The following is a 17,822-nucleotide window of genomic DNA, read 5'->3' on the forward strand; positions in this document are numbered from 1 at the left end:
ACAAGAAAAACCTCAGCATACCCCCAATAACAGCGAACAACCATGCAAGCGTTTGCAATGAACATCAACAAAATGTTCACAAGGTGCAACACTTGTGCGAAACATCAACAGCTGATGGTTTACATTTAAATAGAAAGTGTTACTCAGTGCAGATCATGAGTTTTATGGAAATATTGTGGCTTTTGAACAAACTGACTTATGCTAGCACACATTTATTTTTTGATTATAGCTTCTACAAGAGCAAACTTAAATCTAATAAAATAAATGTTTTGTGTTTTGTAATTGTCTTGAAGTTTAAAGAGTCTTGGGAACTGTTAACATTCAATTGTCATGCGAATTTGGAGCAAAATTTTTAAATGCCACAAAAAAGAAAATGCGAATGAGACATGTTTCCGTCTTCTGGTTTGGTGCGAAACAAACAAACTACAAACTTTAACGCTATGCATGTAATAAACAACATGTAGAGTTTGCAAACTAGCATGGGCTGCACATCTCTAAAAGATTTAGAAGTTTGAATTTGTCCAAGTTTCATGCCTCTGGTAAAACACAAACCCGCTGGTGGATGGGAGCCTTTGCTACATCAAAACCGATGTGATAAATGAGTTTCCTTCTTAAGACATTTCAGAAAAGCCAAAAACCACCTCAAGCTAGCATAAAAACCTTTTTTGCAAAATTGCAGAAGCCATTTCAAAGTTTGATGTTTTTATCAACTTTTTTCCGATGCGATACTTCAAACTGTGTTTTATAAATGTTGCTGTCCTGCTGAGCTGTTTCATTTATACAGCAGCACAAATTTATCAAAATTTACACAACAATTCCAACGTTTGGGTCTATTTAGATCAGTGGTTCTTAACCTGGGCTCGATCGAACCCCAGGGGTTCGGCGGAGCCTCTGCTGCGGAGGTAAAGACACAGTTGTGTAAAGTCGTGATGACGCCCCGCTTCGCCATCACTTAATGCAGAGGATCACGTTACATTGCTTAGCCAATCAGAGGATCACGTTACATTGCTTAGCCAATCAGAGGATCACGTTACATTGCTTAGCCAATCAGAGGATCACGTTACATTGCTTAGCCAATCAGAGGATCACGTTACATTGCTTAGCCAATCAGAGGATCACGTTACATTGCTTAGCCAATCAGAGGATCACGTTGCATTGCTGAGCCAATCAGAGGATCACGTTGCATTGCTGAGCCAATCAGAGGATCACGTTACATTGCTTAGCCAATCAGAGGATCACATTACATTGCTTAGCCAATCAGAGGATCACGTTGCATTGCTGAGCCAATCAGAGGATCACGTTACATTGCTGAGCCAATCAGAGGATCACGTTACATTGCTGAGCCAATCAGAGGATCACGTTACATTGCTGAGCCAATCAGAGGATCACGTTACATTGCTGAGCCAATCAGAGGATCACGTTACATTGCTGAGCCAATCAGAGGATCACGTTACATTGCTGAGCCAATCAGAGGATCACGTTACATTGCTGAGCCAATCAGAGGATCACGTTACATTGCTGAGCCAATCAGAGGATCACGTTACATTGCTGAGCCAATCAGAGCTGCGGGGAGCCCTGATTGAAGGAGCTCCACTCTCAGCATGGATTTGAACTTGTATCTTTATTTACTTCAGCGCAGCTCACAGTTTTTACCAAATACTGTAGCTTTCGGTGTACTTCTAAATCTGCTCCTTAGTCGCATCTTTTCGGGGTTGGTACTGCCTCTAGTGGCGTGGGGTGGTAACACAACTAATATAATTACATTACTAAATCAGAATACCGCAAAGTCTTTATTATTTATTAATTTTTCATTCTCTTAAGAATATCATAAAAATCATATTTTATTAATCACTACTGAAGGGTTCGGTGAATGTGCATATGAAACTGGTGGGTTTGGTACCTCAAAAAAGGTTAAGAACCACTGATTTAGACTATTGTGTCTCTGTGTTGCAACAAACTAGTAAAACTCTTTCAACTTTGTCACAACTGTAATGAAAATTGTACCAATTTTATTTTCTCTCCAGATCAAAATCGCTCCATTAATAATTTCTTGGATTAAAAACGCAGGAATGAAGCTTTCAGAGTTCCCTGTTCTGCTCCTCCTTCACCTCCTTCATCCTGTGAGATAGAAGCTCACAGGATGAAGGAGCATTTTCCAGATGGATGAATGCTGCAGTGACGAGAGATGGATGTTGGTGTGAAGGTGAAACTAATCGTCCGTTTGCAGAACTAAATCATTTCTGCCCTCCGACCTCATGGTGGTCAACTGGATGCTACCACAGCGTATTAGGACAGAAAAAACAAAAATGGAGGAGGAAGTTTCTGTCAAAAAACTCTAACATTTGACAGAAAAAAACAAGGAAATTTCTCAACTTGAAAATGTTTACATTTGCAAGAAGAAAATCATAAATCATATTAATCTAAAAGATTTTGCAGATAAAACAAGGAAATTTCTAAGATTGAAAAGTCAAAAATTTCTCAAAATCAGAAATCTTGTTTTTCTAGAAAATCTCTGAGCTTAATCTCAAAATTTCTTATTCTTTTTCAGCAAATCTTTGTCTTTTTAAACTTCTTGTTTTTTCTTACAAATTTCTGAGTTTAATCATAATCCTTTGTAGTTTTTTGACATAAATTTACTCCATTCTTTTGTATCTACATTGGATTCTTCTTCAGTTTTCACTTCTTTCCCTTTATACTTCAATGAACTCCAGAATATTAGTAACCTCTGCGTTATTTTAAACTTTTCATTGCTCTAACTTAATTAATTGTCAAATTTGAACTAAATTTATTACAAATTGCCACTAAAACAACCTAAATCAGCTCATAATCTCTCCTGAAATGCTACATTTTAGATGTTAAGAAGTACTAGAGAGCAGATTCTGAAGCCTGGCATTGTCAAATGTTATTTAAGGGAAATATTAGACAAGAAAAAAAACATTTCGGAACACAGAGAGGGATTTAGAGTAGGGATCATCACCCAGAACCCTTGGCACTTGGACAATAATGAATAGTTTATATAAAAATCTTTATATTAATTTTTTTTACACACATTCTGTGATGATTGCCCAAAAAACTAGGATCTTACCAAAAACTGGGAACCAAGGACTGGTTCTATGGTTCCAGCTGTGCATATAAGTTTAATCAAATAGATAGTTTTCACAGTGATTGATCTCAGGAAGGTTTCTGTATTTATATGGTACCAACCACCTGTATGCAATAAGCAGATTTAAGCTTTTCTTCCTCATTAACGGAAACTTTGGAAGCATTTTTGGTCAACGCCAAATGTAAATAAACATTTATGAGCTTTTGAAACTGATTTTTGACTTTGCAAATTTTGTCCAATCTGCAGCAGAAAGCAGGTAAAAACAGACATGATGACATTGTTGTTGGTAGATGACATCAAATTCATCCATGTGTAAATCTGCCATCAGATGCTCCGTGCGATGGATAACGTTTTAGGTTCATCTTCTGGTTACGAGTTTACTTTGCCAGTAACTTTTCTATTTCTAATTTTTAAAAATAACCTTTGGAATCAGCACTTCGTATGGCTTCTGCTGGAACTACGTATGTAGATAATAAAATATCAGTACAAACCGTCTAAAGAGATTTTTCTCTGTGTTCTCCAAAATTTGAGAGCAGCTTTTACTGATGAACAAGCAGATCTCCTGGGTTTTATTTCTCTGGAACAATAAAAGCTTATTACAATGATTCGAAGGAAAGGAAAAAAAGTACTAATGTCATATCAAAGTCTGGAAATTAGTGGTACAATCTATGGTGTACAAATATTATCAGGCAGTGATTTCCATTGACAGGAAGATTGTGTCTGGAGAGTTGGCAGTGGAAAAGTGACAATCATAAGAACTACATCAATTTTTATATTTGATAAAATACATTCTGTTTCTCAGCTTACACTAACAGGTTGTTTTTTACAGATGTATGCACTAAAAGCTGTAGATTTAAATCGATGCATACAGCTCAGCTAGTCAAAATTATTCACTGTTTTTTTTTCTACTAATGCTCTTTCTTACGGGATATTTTAAGCCAGCATGCTTTCTATGCTTTATTATTAGTGTTTTGCAGTGGTGGGCACACTTATGCTAATTAACTAAAGTGCTAATAATATTTTTTTTGTTTAGCTCTTTAGCAGTTTTGCTAACTTTGAGCACACTTAGTTTCTGCTAAATACATTTTTGGGATAAATTCTAAAAGCGCTAATTTAATTGGTCGTTTTGCAAACTTTCAGTTGAATAAAGTTTGACATCGTTTCAGTTTAGTTAGTGAGTGGAGACGGTTTAAGCAGCAGTTTAAGCTTAGCGCTTTCTCATTAGCTTCTGCTAATTGGTAGCACTTTTGTATAGCTGAACCAGTGCGTCAGGGTTAGCGTGTTTCTAGTTAGCTGTGCCCACCACTGTCTGTCTGTGAAGTTCTTTTTTAATGAGGTGAAAGCAAATGCATCACACCTTTTGTGAAGCTATAAACTTTAGCGCTGACCTTCAACGTTAGCATGGAGCCCCATCGCCATCATCTGCATGCTTTTACAAACACATGGATGAGTTTGCTGTCTATTTTCTTGCAGCTTTCTGTCCAACACATTGATGTACTAAAACAGCCGGTGCATCTCCTTCACCAGGAAGCTGCATGATGAATGTGGCACAACTGTCAGCAGCAGTGAAGGCCGACCTGTGGAAAATGTGGTGAGCGTGTTTTTGAGTCGTTCCAAGTCCGTCTGGGTCCAGTTGATTCTGGTCTGGATGTCAGTCCCTGGGGTCCTGGCAGTGGGAGCAGTGGCTCATCTCTTCAGAGTAAAGCTCGACCTGGACGGTGATGTTCTGGAAACCAAACTTGTTGCAGAGCAGCTCTGTGGCCTCCTGAAGCACAGACTGAGCGTCGGCGCCTTCCTCTGATGGGGAAACAGAGACAGTGAGAGCATTTCACTCGTGTCTATGACAGTGTATGAGGGACATTGTAGATAGAAATAAAAAAACATTTCCACCAGAAAAAAAATCTGAAATTAATCTCAGAAATTTTCTAGGAAAAGCAAAGACATTTCTGAGTTTTTTACTTTTGAACATTTCAAAAAAAATTCCAAAAGTCAAAACTTTCCGACTTTTGAAACTTGTTTTTTCTAGAAAATTTTCTGAAATTAATATAAAATATTATGAGTTTCCAGTGGAAATTTACTCTTCCCTTTTTATGCAATGGCCCTAATATGCCATCATAACAAAAAGTCACATTAACCATCAAATAAGTGTGAAATGTTTTGCAAATATTTCTAAATTATCCTCAAAATTAGTGATTGTTATTGCGAAAAATCATAAAAGCAATTATGAAATCCTGTAGGGACTAATTAGTGTGAAAATATACTCAATATTATTTAATTTTAAGGAATTATTTCTGAAATTAATCTCAAAGTTTCAGATTTTTCCAGCTTTTGAAGCTCAGACATTTTCTTGTTTTGTCTACAAAGTTTCTGAGATTAATATCAGAAAATTCTGATCATTTTGACAGAAATGTATTCCTTCTGACCCTAAAACACCGTTTTACACGTCTCACAATGATGCGCATGTATTTTGTCAGAAGTGTGTTAAAAACTGTATGTTTTTGATGAATCCCAACATTCCCGGCCCTTTAAATTCGTATTTCTCTCCTTTTAGTTTCACTTCCACACGTTTGTTCTGCTACCTATTGCCAGATGAACAGAAACCAGCGACTGTCCCAGCGTCAGGGCCCACAGGTGTAACGAGTGAACAGACTTCACAGCTTTCACAGTCAGCAGCACTTCCTTCACAGAGTTGAACTCGATTCCTTTAGGCGATCCTGAAAAACAGCAGAGTCCTAATTACTGCGATTGGCTCACTGCACAGATCAGTTCACAGTCTGTGTGCTACAAGATTTGTTTTTCATTTTTATTGTTGCCGTTGACTGCAGCACCATCAGCATGTTCTTGTTGAAGTATCAGCTTTTAGATTATTTATCTTAAGGTTCAGCCACGTGTGAAGACATGTTCAGTCTAACTGCTTCCTCAGGATACGACCATCTGCTGTGGCTTTTGTCCTACATAAACGTGCAGCACTGACTGGTTGATGCTGCTTCGCTCTGAGTTTCTTTAATATTGTTTTATAATGTCATTGCTGAGGACGCAAACGCATAATTAAAATAGATTTTAATTAATAGAACTCAGGAAGAGACTGGTGACAAATAAAAGAGAGATAGACAGAAATTAAACTTAAAAGATTCACTAGAATTACCAGAAATACAAACACAGGAACAAGATTTTCTCGGTTAAGTAGAAAGTTTTGTATGTAATTTGCCAAAGTTAAAAGATTGTCCAATTAATAACTCTTAAAAAATTGCTTCTGTTTTATTAACATTTTGCTTTGTCTTAATTTATCGCCTTTAGTTCCATAAAAATAATACATCTTAGGATTTTTAAAGGCTCTACAGAAACGTGGCAGGTACTTAGTCAGATGGTCTAGACTCCTAATGTCTCCTGTACCTTCCATGAGTATCCTGAAGACGTCTCTGAGGATGGTGACGGTGGTGAAGAGGACGAAGATAGAAAACAGGAATGTACAGATGGGATCTGCAACTTTGTATTCCGGCTGAGAGAACAAAACGGAAAAGGAAAACCCATCAGATGGCGCTTCCTGTTAACACGCTGAAGGCAAGAAAAGGAAAACAAACTCTGAACATTTTTCCATGCTGTTTTCTTGGCACGTAACATCCACTTTGTCGCAATACTATACCTCCTTTGCAAAATATTAACTTTTAATGCATGAAACTTTAGTTTAAATCCCTCAGGAGTCTTTTAAAGGGCCGACAGGATCAAACTGACGTTTCAGTCTCACCCTAACCAGAATCTAAATCTGACCCGAAAGTAGATGATGGTGGCTGCCACCGTGACGCCGATGCTCTGCAGCAGGTCGCCAAGCACGTGGATGAACGCGGCACGGACGCTCGTGTTGCCATGGCTGCCGAGGAGCGCGTGGGAGTGGCCATGACTGACCGGGCTCTGACCGTCCTCGTCAATCTGCTGATAGCCTCTGCCATGAGGGTGGAGGGTGGTGGAGTGGTGGAGGATGTAGGCCATTCTGCAGAACCACAGAAAGATCTGCTGTTAGTGAAATCATTTCTGATTCACTTTATTTATTAACTTTGCAGTGAAGAGATGTGGTGAATAAAGGCTATTTAGTTCCAGAGTTGGGTTATAGGTAGTTATTTTTACTTAATTGAATTTACTTTGGTAACTTTTTGGGAAAAAAAATACTTTTAGTAATATTATAGTTCTGTAGACATTCTCCTAAATAACCAAAGGAGGAATGTAATCCTCATAAACACAGTTTCATCTTTCATCAAAATTTGAACATCTGTCTCGAAAAATGCATATTAGTGCAAGTTATAAACCATTTAAAATCCTCACTCTGATCTAGATCAAACAAACTGGATGGATTTATTTTTAAAAAGATGTTGAGCTTCCAAATTAAGTTAAAATATAATGAAAAATAAGAAATGGTTTGGATTTTATGTCATTTTTATTAGATTTATTTTATATTAAAATGTGCTGAAGATAGCCTGTTTTGTTGAAATTGTATAAATTATTACTTAAATTAACAATAAATTAAACAAAAATGTACAACTGCTTCCTATTAATGCATTTTTTGCTGCAGACAGGAAAGAAAGCGATTAAATTTTGTGACACTTTAGCTGTTTTTTGAAATATATTTGGCATAAAGCTATTAAATAACAAATTACTTACACAATATTTACAATGACGGCGAATCCAGAAGTGACCAGCATGACATGGCCCTCGATCTCATAGTCGTTGCGTACAATCCTTTCGATGGCTAAGTAGACGAGCGCTCCTGTAACGATCCAGATGGACATGACGGAGATGAACGCTCCCAGGATTTCTGTGAGGAGAGCAGAACCAGGAACCGGTCACCTCACTGCACAACAACCCAAAACTTTACAGATCAGCAAGCTTCTGCCTCAGATGTAAAAGTTGGAGTATACTGTAAATTAATTTATATGTGACTTCTTATGCTTCCTTTAACTCAACATGTTTAAAATGGCTGCAAACAGATGCGCAATTATAAAACTGTACATCTTTGAAAAGCATAAAAAGAGCCTCCTGCACAGCCAACAAGAATGCAGCGAGTTATTTCTGTTTGGTAAGTCAACAACAAAACAATTATCTTTTACAGCTTCCATTGTACAGCGAATTCAGCGGCACGAAAAATGCAGGAGTTCTACTTTTCGGTTGCCAGGTAACAGGCAGAGTTCTGCCTTGGTTGTTAGGTAACAGGCAGAGTTCCGCCTCGGTTGCTAGGTAACAGGCAGAGTTCTGCCGTGGTTGCCAGGTAACAGGCAGAGTTCTGCCTTTGTTGCTAGGTAACAGGCAGAGTTCTGCCTTGGTTGTTAGGTAACAGGCAGAGTTCCGCCTCGGTTGCTAGGTAACAGGCAGAGTTCTGCCGTGGTTGCCAGGTAACAGGCAGAGTTCTGCCGTGGTTGCTAGGTAACAGGCAGAGTTCCGCCTCGGTTGCTAGGTGAGGCGCAGTGCCTGCTGACTTACAGTGTCACATTCTGGAGGTTTTTTAAAAGCCTCATTTTCCAGACATTTCATTGTACAAATGGAAGTACAAAAATGTGCAAAATGTGAATTTTTACATAACATGTCTCCTTTCAAAGTTCAAGAATATCAACTGTATTTATTTTTTATATTAATATCTAAAGCAGCACTTAGTTCTACGGTTGTATTTTTTGCCTTCCACTCTTTATTCTTATCACCTACTGTATGTCAAAATCATACAGATTGTACGCAACGACTATTAATTGGAAATGTATTAATTTCCAATTAATAATTTTTTTAAAAAAATAACTAGTAAAGATTATTCTGACCTGATCTGTGCCAGCCAAAGGTTATGGTTTTGGTGGGCGGTCTGGAGGAGATCCACAGGGAGAACAGGCTCACCATCATGCTCCCAAAGTCGGTGAGCAGGTGGGCGGCGTCGGTCATGATGGCCAGGCTGTGAGCCAGGTAGCCTCCTGTTTGAAACAAACTCAGCCTGTAGATGCTTGACAGAATCCTCTGAGTAATAAACTAAACGTTAAACAGCGGCTTTCTGTGGTGATTAAACATGCAGTTTAAGAGCTTAATAGTTAGGATGTAGCCTCAGGTTTTACTCTTTTATTGCAAGTCGCTTTGAATGTTTCAGCAGTCAGCAAAGGAATGTCAGCCAGTTTACACACTTAGCAACAAAGTTAACTTTTTACAGAATTGCACATGCTGCATAACCTTTAAAATGTGTATTTTTGTCGTTTTGTCACACAATTTGTGCATACCTTTAGTTTATATTATTAAAATGTCTGTGCTTACACAGAATCTAACGCACTGAACAGTTTGTGCACTAAATAAAGATGATCAGAAACCATTTCCTTTTGCAAATCAAACTTATACTCCCAGGTTTAAGTGGAACCTGATGTGCGGCCAAATTATGGCATGAAATTGATGCATCTGTAAAACATTTTGTATCTTATTTTGCAGAGAAAGTGCTATTTCCAGTCCTACACAATGACACCTTGTCCTGTTTGGTTATGCAGCACTAACACACATAGAAACAAACAAAAACAACCACAGCCAGCTGTAATTGAAACAACACCAGGTTTAATCAAATTTCAGATGGAGGAAAACCAGGAAATCAGTGAAGCTCAACCAATTACCTGTCTGTCAGGGCAAGTTCCTTTTGTTAGATTACAAAGATCTAAACCAAGATCACGAAACAGCAAAGTGTTTCTGGACTCCAGAAGCTATTACTGCACTGGTTTCCACTGGGGACGGCTGTCAGGACCAATCAAGCTTCCAGGGAAAGAAGATTTTCTTCTGCTGTGCTTTTATTGGAGATGTACCTCCACTATTTATGAGCTAGTAAAGAAGTAAAGTCTGAGTAAAACAAAATGAATTAATGTAAACCTATAAAAAGGTGTGCTTTTGGTATAAATATGTCTTAAAAACATAAAATAAGAACTTAATTGGTCACCAAAATTATACAGTTTTCAACAAGACGTGATTGCTCTAAAAAATATTGTTTTTTATATATTTAAATACGTCGTAATTTATTATTTGGACAGTGAAACTGCTACGTTTTCACCAAAATCTTTCGGTGTAATTTCTGAAGTTGTAAACTTTTTACCGATGACCTCTCCGATCATGAAGACGAGGCAGACTGCAGAAGCGATGTAGAGTTTCTTCTTGGCCAGCAGCTTGTCGCCGCTTTCCTCGCCAACCAGAGTTTTGGGGAAATGGCAGTGTGCACCAACGTGCCGCTTCAGCTCCATAGCACCGGACATCCCTCCGTTTTTTAAAGGGAAGTCTTGGTAGTGCTCTTTGGAGTCTGCGAAGGAGCTAAGAGGATGCAGAAACAGAGTCAAACATGTTTGTCTATAAGTTTTTGTTTTTATAAGTAGACAATGTTTTTATATCACACTGAACTTCACCAAGTTGGGTTATAATGTGTCTTGTACTGGCAGCAAATCTACAGTGCATTAGGTGTTGACACCATTGATTTTCTTGAGTAAATGTTGCAGCAGACAGGAGTATCATTTAGAAGAGCCACAATGGATTTCAAACTGGAAACCTGACAGAATCGTCTGCGATCAATGTTTACTCAGATGGATGAATGGTGAGTGTAGTTATTCAGGGAGGAAACGGGTCCAATCGACTGGTGTTGGCCTTGAATGGCAGCAAATGCTCACAGTTTGTTTTTCTGAGTAAAATTAAAAAGCACTCCAGGAATTAATATTACCAAGCTTTTAAAACCGATTGAAAAACAAAATCTGCAGACAGAAAATCTAAGAGTTGCACCAAATATTCAACTTCATTCACTTTTATTCCAGTTAGTTTATGTCTTAGAGCTTCTGAATGACACATTATGAGCAATTTGCTTGTTTTATGTTTCATCGTCTTGTGGTTTTGCTACTTTATATTACTAGTTATACTGATTAAACTTTGTCAGAACTTTGTTTACAAACATTTTTGCAATGTTTGTAAACAATATTTAAAAATGTAAGCTTCTTTACAAACAAAAATCTGAAAAGTGTGGCTTACGTGTCTCCCTTTTGCTTTGATACAGGTAAATAAAAGCAGTATTATATATATATCCATCCATCCATTTTCTTTCACCCTTGTCCCTCAGTGGGGTCGGGAGGGTTGCTGGTGCCTCTCCAGCTGGCGTACCAGGCGAGAGGCGGGGTCACCCTGGACAGGTTGCCAGTCTGTCACAGGGCAACACAGAGACACACAGGACACACAACCATGCACACACACACTCACACCTAGGGACAATTTGGAGAGACCAATTAACCTGACAGGCATGTTTTTGGACTGTGGGAGGAAACCGGAGTACCCGGAGAAAACCCACCATGCACAGGGAGAATATGGAGACTCCATGCAGAAGGACCCGGGCCGGGAATCGAACCCAGAACCTTCTTGCTGCAAGGCAACAGCTCTACCAACTGCAAGGCATATATATATATATATATATATATATATATATAATATATATGGCTGTGTGTGTATATATATATATATATATATATATATATATATATATATATATATATATATATATATATATATATATATATATATATATATATATACACACGCACCTCTCCATCACACACACTCTGGTTGCTGGTCCTACCAAGTGCAGTGATGGGGGTGCAATGATGTCGCTAATGAGGTGGAAAAAAACTAATTTGGCCTGACTGGAGATAACCACACACACACACACTTTAACTCACACACTCCACGTTATCAGTGCAAGCTTTGCACGATTTCCCTTTATCACACACACACTCCTATCAGGGGATGTCCTGAATGAAAAGAACTAGTCAAGCAGAAAACAGATTCTGTTCAATTACACCCACGGGACAAGAAAACACACACTCCATAAACACACACTGAGCTCCACTTGATAGGATGCTGGATTTATTTAAATTATTTTTTACATATGGATGATTTTTCAAGCACATAGAACTCTGTTTTGCAAATCTGTTTTGAGATAAATGTGATCTAATTAGCATGCTTATCTTCCTACACAGTTATTGTTTTATTTAAAGAGACAGAATCTTTTATGGTTATTTATATGCTTGGCAGATTCTGGTTTAAATTAATATTTTAGTTTTACAGCATGCTTCTTCTGACTGGATGTAATGTTCATATTTTTGAGCAGTCCAATCAGAGTCCTGACTTTAAGTGCATAGGTTTTAAGGTGTGAGTACCCTTTTTAGATGGCGTTCTAACTAAAACTCTGAGGTTTTAATGCTTTTATCTTTTTTTATTTTTTTATTGTGTGAATTTTTTTATTATTATTTGTTTGAATCTTTTTTTTTTAATCTTTTTCTCTTTCTCACTGTTTATTCCTGTTTTTATTTTAATTATGTAAAGCACTTTGAAATGCCTTGCCGCTGAAATGTGCTATACAAATAAAATTTGATTGATTGATTGATTGATGACATGTAGATAAAGATTAGGGGAATGGCATGGAGCCCCTCCAACCTCAAAGATATGGAGGTAATCACCTCCAAATCGTTAAAATACCAGAGGAAACTTATTTTAAGAAAGCTTGAATTGCTGTGGATGGTTTTTTCACATCAGTAAATTAAATCATAACTTGAAAACAGATTTTTGTATTTGCTATTTAGACTATATTTGTTTTATTTAAAATTATGCTTGATGATCTGATATATTGGGTCAAAAACATCCATCCATTTTCTTACACCCTTGTCCCTCAGTGGGGTCGGGAGGGTTGCTGGTGCCTCTCCAGCTAACGTTCCGGGTGAGAGGCGGGGTCACCCTGGACAGGTTGCCAGTCTGTCGCAGGGCAACACAGAGACACACAACCATGCACACACACACTCACACCTATAGGGGCAATTTAGACAGACCAATTAACCTGACAGTCATGTTTTTGGATTGTGGGAGGAAACCGGAGTACCTGGAGAAAACCCACCATGCACAGGGAGAACATGCAAACTCCATGCAGAAAGACCGGGGCTGGGAATCGAACCCAGAACCTTCTTGCTGCAAGGCAACAGCTCTACCAAATGCGCCACTGTGCAGCCTCGGTCAAAAACAGAGGAGGGTAAATTCTTTTTTATTGAGCTGTATATAATTTTAGATGTCTACTGTTGTGTAGCTGCATAACTTGCACTGTGGTATTTTGCAGCTGCAGTGAGGCAGCACTGGCAAAGCCTGCAGGTGTCTGCAGAGTGGACAGGACCTCAGAGGGAATTCACCAAGCATCACTGTTTTACAGTCAAGAAGCAGAAAAGCCCGTTCAGTAGTTCACTGGTTTTACGTCTTCGGAGGCACATTTTGGTAAACTGAAGTGTTTTAAGTGTCAAATATTGTTCGTTTGTGTCTCAAATCATTTGGAGATTAGATCAATAAACAGTAACCAAAAGATAAACAGTATTTATGGTCAGCAATGGTCATGTGCAATGGCCAAACAGTGTCACTTTAAATAATGGTGTCAAAAACTGTCTTTAAAACACAACAAATTGAACATAGATTTGTATCTTTACTCACAGATATCATCAGAAGGAGGGCAGATCAATGCAAAATATCGATAACATTGATGCCACGTTGGTATCAGTATCAGATTGATGCCAAGTTAAAAACTTTAGTTTGCATTTTGTTTATTTAGAAAACACAAATAATGTTAATATGTTATTAATTTGACGACATGTAAACTTTGTACAAATTCTTTCTCAGATTTGAACAAAATGACTGAGAGGGGAAAAAAAATCACAAAAACACCTGAAGGTCAAAAGTTTGATGATAATAAAAAGTATCGGTGTCCGTATTGGCGATACAGGCCCTGCAGATACTTGGTATCGGATGGATACTAAAATATGCAGGATTGATGAAATAAATTTATTAGAATAACTAAAAGAGAACTGAGAAATAGCCTTAAAAACAAAGGATTTAGTTTCTGAATTTTGGGAGAAAGACAATAAAACATCCAAGTCTTGGTACTTTCTAAAACATCTTTACTATCTTTAAGCACCTGAGTTTTTATGTTTATGTAGCAAAACATGATCAGGGAAAATGCAATCAGTCTATATATCTAATAAATATTTTATTTATCTGCTACTCAGTAATCTTTAGGCATTTTCTGACTTTTTTCAGACATTCAGAAACAGCAAAAATCCTCCATAATGAAATGAAACCTGAGATGTAAATAATAATGATGGTAATTTAATAAATAAATTACTTAAATTACCAAAGAACGGTGTGATTGTAAAGGTAAAAAACATGAGAATCTCACAGAAAGATTATGTGTTTTTTTTAGGTGCTGCTTTAGTTTTAATTGATAGCTGAAAAGGATTTTCAGAATAAAAGTCCATTTAAACCACTTTGTATATAATTCCACTACCAAGGATGAATGTAAAGTTTAAACAGCAGCTGTAATGAGAATCTTTCTGCTGCTGATTGTACCTCTTTGAATTCACATTTGATGTTTGAAAGGTTATAACTTAACATGTGTTTTAGTTTGTAAACCCAAGCTTTGTTTGGCAGAGGTTTTAACTTTGTGCATTTAAACCCGAGAAAAGACACAAACATTTTGAGCTGCTATGTTTGTTTCTGCATTAAGTGCATCATGGAACCATTGTTGGGTTTTGACAATCAGTTCTGCTCCAAATTCAACACAAAGTCAAATAAAAGGCAAAATGCAAACCAAAAAATACACATTTAACAACACAAATGCAAGTCCTGGTTTGTTTTCTGGTTGTTTGTTTTTAAAAACTGAACCTTCAGAAAAACATACTTTGGTTTCCAACAGCAACAACCTGCAATTCTCTTAATTTCATATCCATAATTTCCTTTACAGAAGGCCCAGAAAATGTACAGATACTGTTAATTAGAACACATTTTTTTCCTGTTACACTTATTAAACACAACATTTTTCTGCCTTTCATACAAAATTATAGCAATAAACTACATATTTTTGGGTTTTGGATGACTATAGTCAGACAAAGCAAGAGGTCAGCCTAACTTATGCTAAATAAACTTCCTATTCTCAAAAGATTGTATTACATATTGTATTACGAAATAAGTCAATATGTTCCTTTTTTCTTCAGTGGCAAAATAATGTCGGCCATTTTTTAAATATTCCAGCTTTTAAATCATGACTATTATGAACTTTGGTTGATCTAAAAAGCAAAATATTTTAGTAAAAAATGAGCCAGTTCACAATGTTTTCATAAATGTAAGTGACTTATTGAGGAAAAAAACTAAAATCTATCCATTTATCTATCTGAATCAATTTGCAGGGGCTAAACTAGGATAACTCATAATATCATCTATTTCTGGCTCAAATATATATTTTGTTATTTAATCATCAGACATAAATTTGATCCTCCCACCATAACAGTATTTCTAATAAAACTCTGGCTTTTGGTTTAGTTTTGAAATAAAACAACTTATATGCATTTTCACATCTAAAACATATTTTTTAAAATCTATTGGTATTTAAGAACCACTACCAATTAAAGGTAAATATTTGACTTACTGAAGTATGTAATTTAGTCGCCCATGGACCTTTTTCACCTAAATAAACAAAAACTACAAACGATGACTCAGTAAAGGCGCATGCAAGCGCGCAGGAATGGCGCAAATGGTGCGTGAAATCCCAAACGCGACGCCATATGCTCAACTGTCTACCTCTCTGCACCTCTGCTTGATGTCGACAAACAAGAGTTGATTCCTCTTTTGGGGGCCTCGATGCTTGCAGAAAGAATTAAGGGTCTTGCTGTATTATTATTTTTTCTTAGGACAACACAATTTGTTTTTGGGAAATAAAAAAGTTAACCACAACATGAAATAACTTAGCAGGATTTACTGCCAACAAAATAAAACATTTATTGATCAGATGATGGAAACGGACTCAAGATGAGGCCTGTAAGGAAAAGCGATCGAAATTTGTGTTTAATATTCAAAGATAAACATATTTAAATTAAAATCTCCAGAATATTCTCCAGTTATGTTTAAAATTTGAGGCCCTACTTTCATTTTGCGCACTTCTCATCTTCAAAATCAACTAATTTCATTTCTCCCGCCTCTTTATTCCTTCGTATCTTAACATCTAAAGCAAAGTGAGGATGTGCTTCATGCAGCTCGTCCTGCAGTTTTTGGCTGCACGCGGACTGGACGTGCACGGATCCGCCGCATGCAGCGCGCGCCCTCTCTAACGACAGATGATGAGTTTTTAGCGCAGCTCAGTGAACTGGACCCCGGGGCCATTTGTCACAGGCTGTCCAGAAACAACTCAAGCATGGGAATGAATTTGCTCATTCACATAAAACAGCCCGCGTCAGCCATGCTGAACATGCAGCAGCACAGCAACAAACTGCGCACCGCGCGTTACGCCCAAGCTGCGGGACATTTCCGTGCGGGGAAGTTTTTTTTTTCATTTCAAATAACTCATTCACCACGTCTCACATTTTATGCAGATGTTTTTCCTATAAAATGCGTGTAAAATTGTAAATTATTCTGTGGATTTTCAGTTATTGTCTCACCTTTGTAATTTTAAGGAATACATCTTCGCGCTCTTCTCGTCTATCAGATGGGATTTCTCAGAATTAGTCGGAGTATTATCCATTTTAATAAGTTCAGACTTATATTTTTTAAATGTAAAAATATTTCTTCCACCTCCTTAGACGAGAATCCGATTTCCACTGATGTTCAGTCGACGCAGAAAGTCAGCCAACACCTCATATTCTGGGATCTGCAAGTCTTCAGGACAAATCCGTAAATTCCTTCATTTGCAGAGCTGAGGCACAAAAAAATTGTTTTGTTTTCTGTGAGTTTTTTTTTCTCCTTTTAAAATCTTGCTACACTTGAAGCCTGTAAAGAAAAAGCTGCAGCAGGACTGAGGAGTGAGGCTCGGCGCGCTGCAGCTGCTGCTGGTCCTGCAGAGCCTCACTGATCGCAGGACACCTGAACTTAATGGGACAGGCGTCAGCGTGCGCGAGCGTCACTTCTGCACATTATGATTGGACAAAAACACATCAAATCTACATTCAAAATATTTATTTAACAAATTGCTCAAGTGCTACAAATAATTCAAGTAAATCTGAATTACATTTATATCTATTGTTCCATCCAATGCATGTCATTCTGCATAAACTTAACCCTTTTGTTTTGTTTAAACCCGATTAAATCACATTGTTAAAACTAAAACGTGAAGGACTTAAAGTACATTTTCAATTTCAGTTAGATCGAAAAATAACCATTTGATACAGATCGGCCCTATTGATTTGTGTGTATAAAATTATATTTGCACTGCATGAGTAAAAACATTTTACCAAATGTTTTTATGCCTTTTTGAGATCCTGATCTTACCGTTGATTTCCGGATCACTCATCAATCAGTCTTAATATAAAACTCACTCGCAATCATTCTCACCAACTACCACATTGTCATACAATAGACTACAATCTAAACCAGTGTTTTTCAAAGTGAGGGCCGCGGCCACATGGAGGAACTCTAGGAGGCGCTGAGGGACACTCAGAAAGTTGGAGGGAAGAGAAAAAAAAAGAATTCCATAATGTTTTTTGTCTTTAATTTATCATAGTAATTTTTGGTTTCTAATATTAAATAATTTTAAAAATAAAATGGAAGTTAAAATAATTGATTTAAATGTTATTTCTGATTACCATTATCAGTCAATTTCATCAAGCTGCTTTGCTCTTCAAGCAAGAAACTGAAAAGTTTCTGACAAGAAAAAGACCAAAAGAACTGAAAAAAACAACAA

The 17,822-nt window shown here is 37.2% G+C and overlaps 1 protein-coding gene across 3 annotated transcripts; it reads right to left on the reverse strand.

The window, feature by feature from the left end:
- Window positions 1-937: 937 nt before the first annotated feature.
- slc30a2 (solute carrier family 30 member 2) lies at window positions 938-17,004 on the reverse strand. 3 transcript variants are annotated; one of them, XM_081602216.1, is made up of 9 exons: window positions 16,718-17,004; window positions 16,585-16,624; window positions 10,191-10,402; window positions 8,899-9,045; window positions 7,757-7,910; window positions 6,872-7,091; window positions 6,497-6,602; window positions 5,683-5,817; window positions 938-4,900 (listed from the first exon to the last, which is right to left on the reverse strand). In XM_081602216.1, the coding sequence occupies exons 2-9, from the start codon at window positions 16,605-16,607 to the stop codon at window positions 4,755-4,757; spliced, it is 1,143 nt and encodes a 380-aa protein (XP_081458342.1). In that variant the 5' UTR covers window positions 16,608-16,624; window positions 16,718-17,004; the 3' UTR covers window positions 938-4,754. The 3 variants fall into 3 exon arrangements, with proteins under 3 accessions (XP_081458342.1, XP_081458341.1, XP_081458343.1); XM_081602215.1 differs by having other exon boundaries at window positions 16,585-17,004; XM_081602217.1 differs by lacking the exons at window positions 16,585-16,624; window positions 16,718-17,004 and adding an exon at window positions 11,105-11,388.
- Between the last annotated feature and the right edge of the window lie 818 nt (window positions 17,005-17,822).

Source organism: Poecilia reticulata, chromosome 21, assembly GCF_904066995.2.
Source record: "Poecilia reticulata chromosome 21, P_reticulata-male-v2, whole genome shotgun sequence".
In the NCBI taxonomy this organism is placed as follows: Eukaryota; Metazoa; Chordata; class Actinopteri; order Cyprinodontiformes; family Poeciliidae; genus Poecilia; species Poecilia reticulata.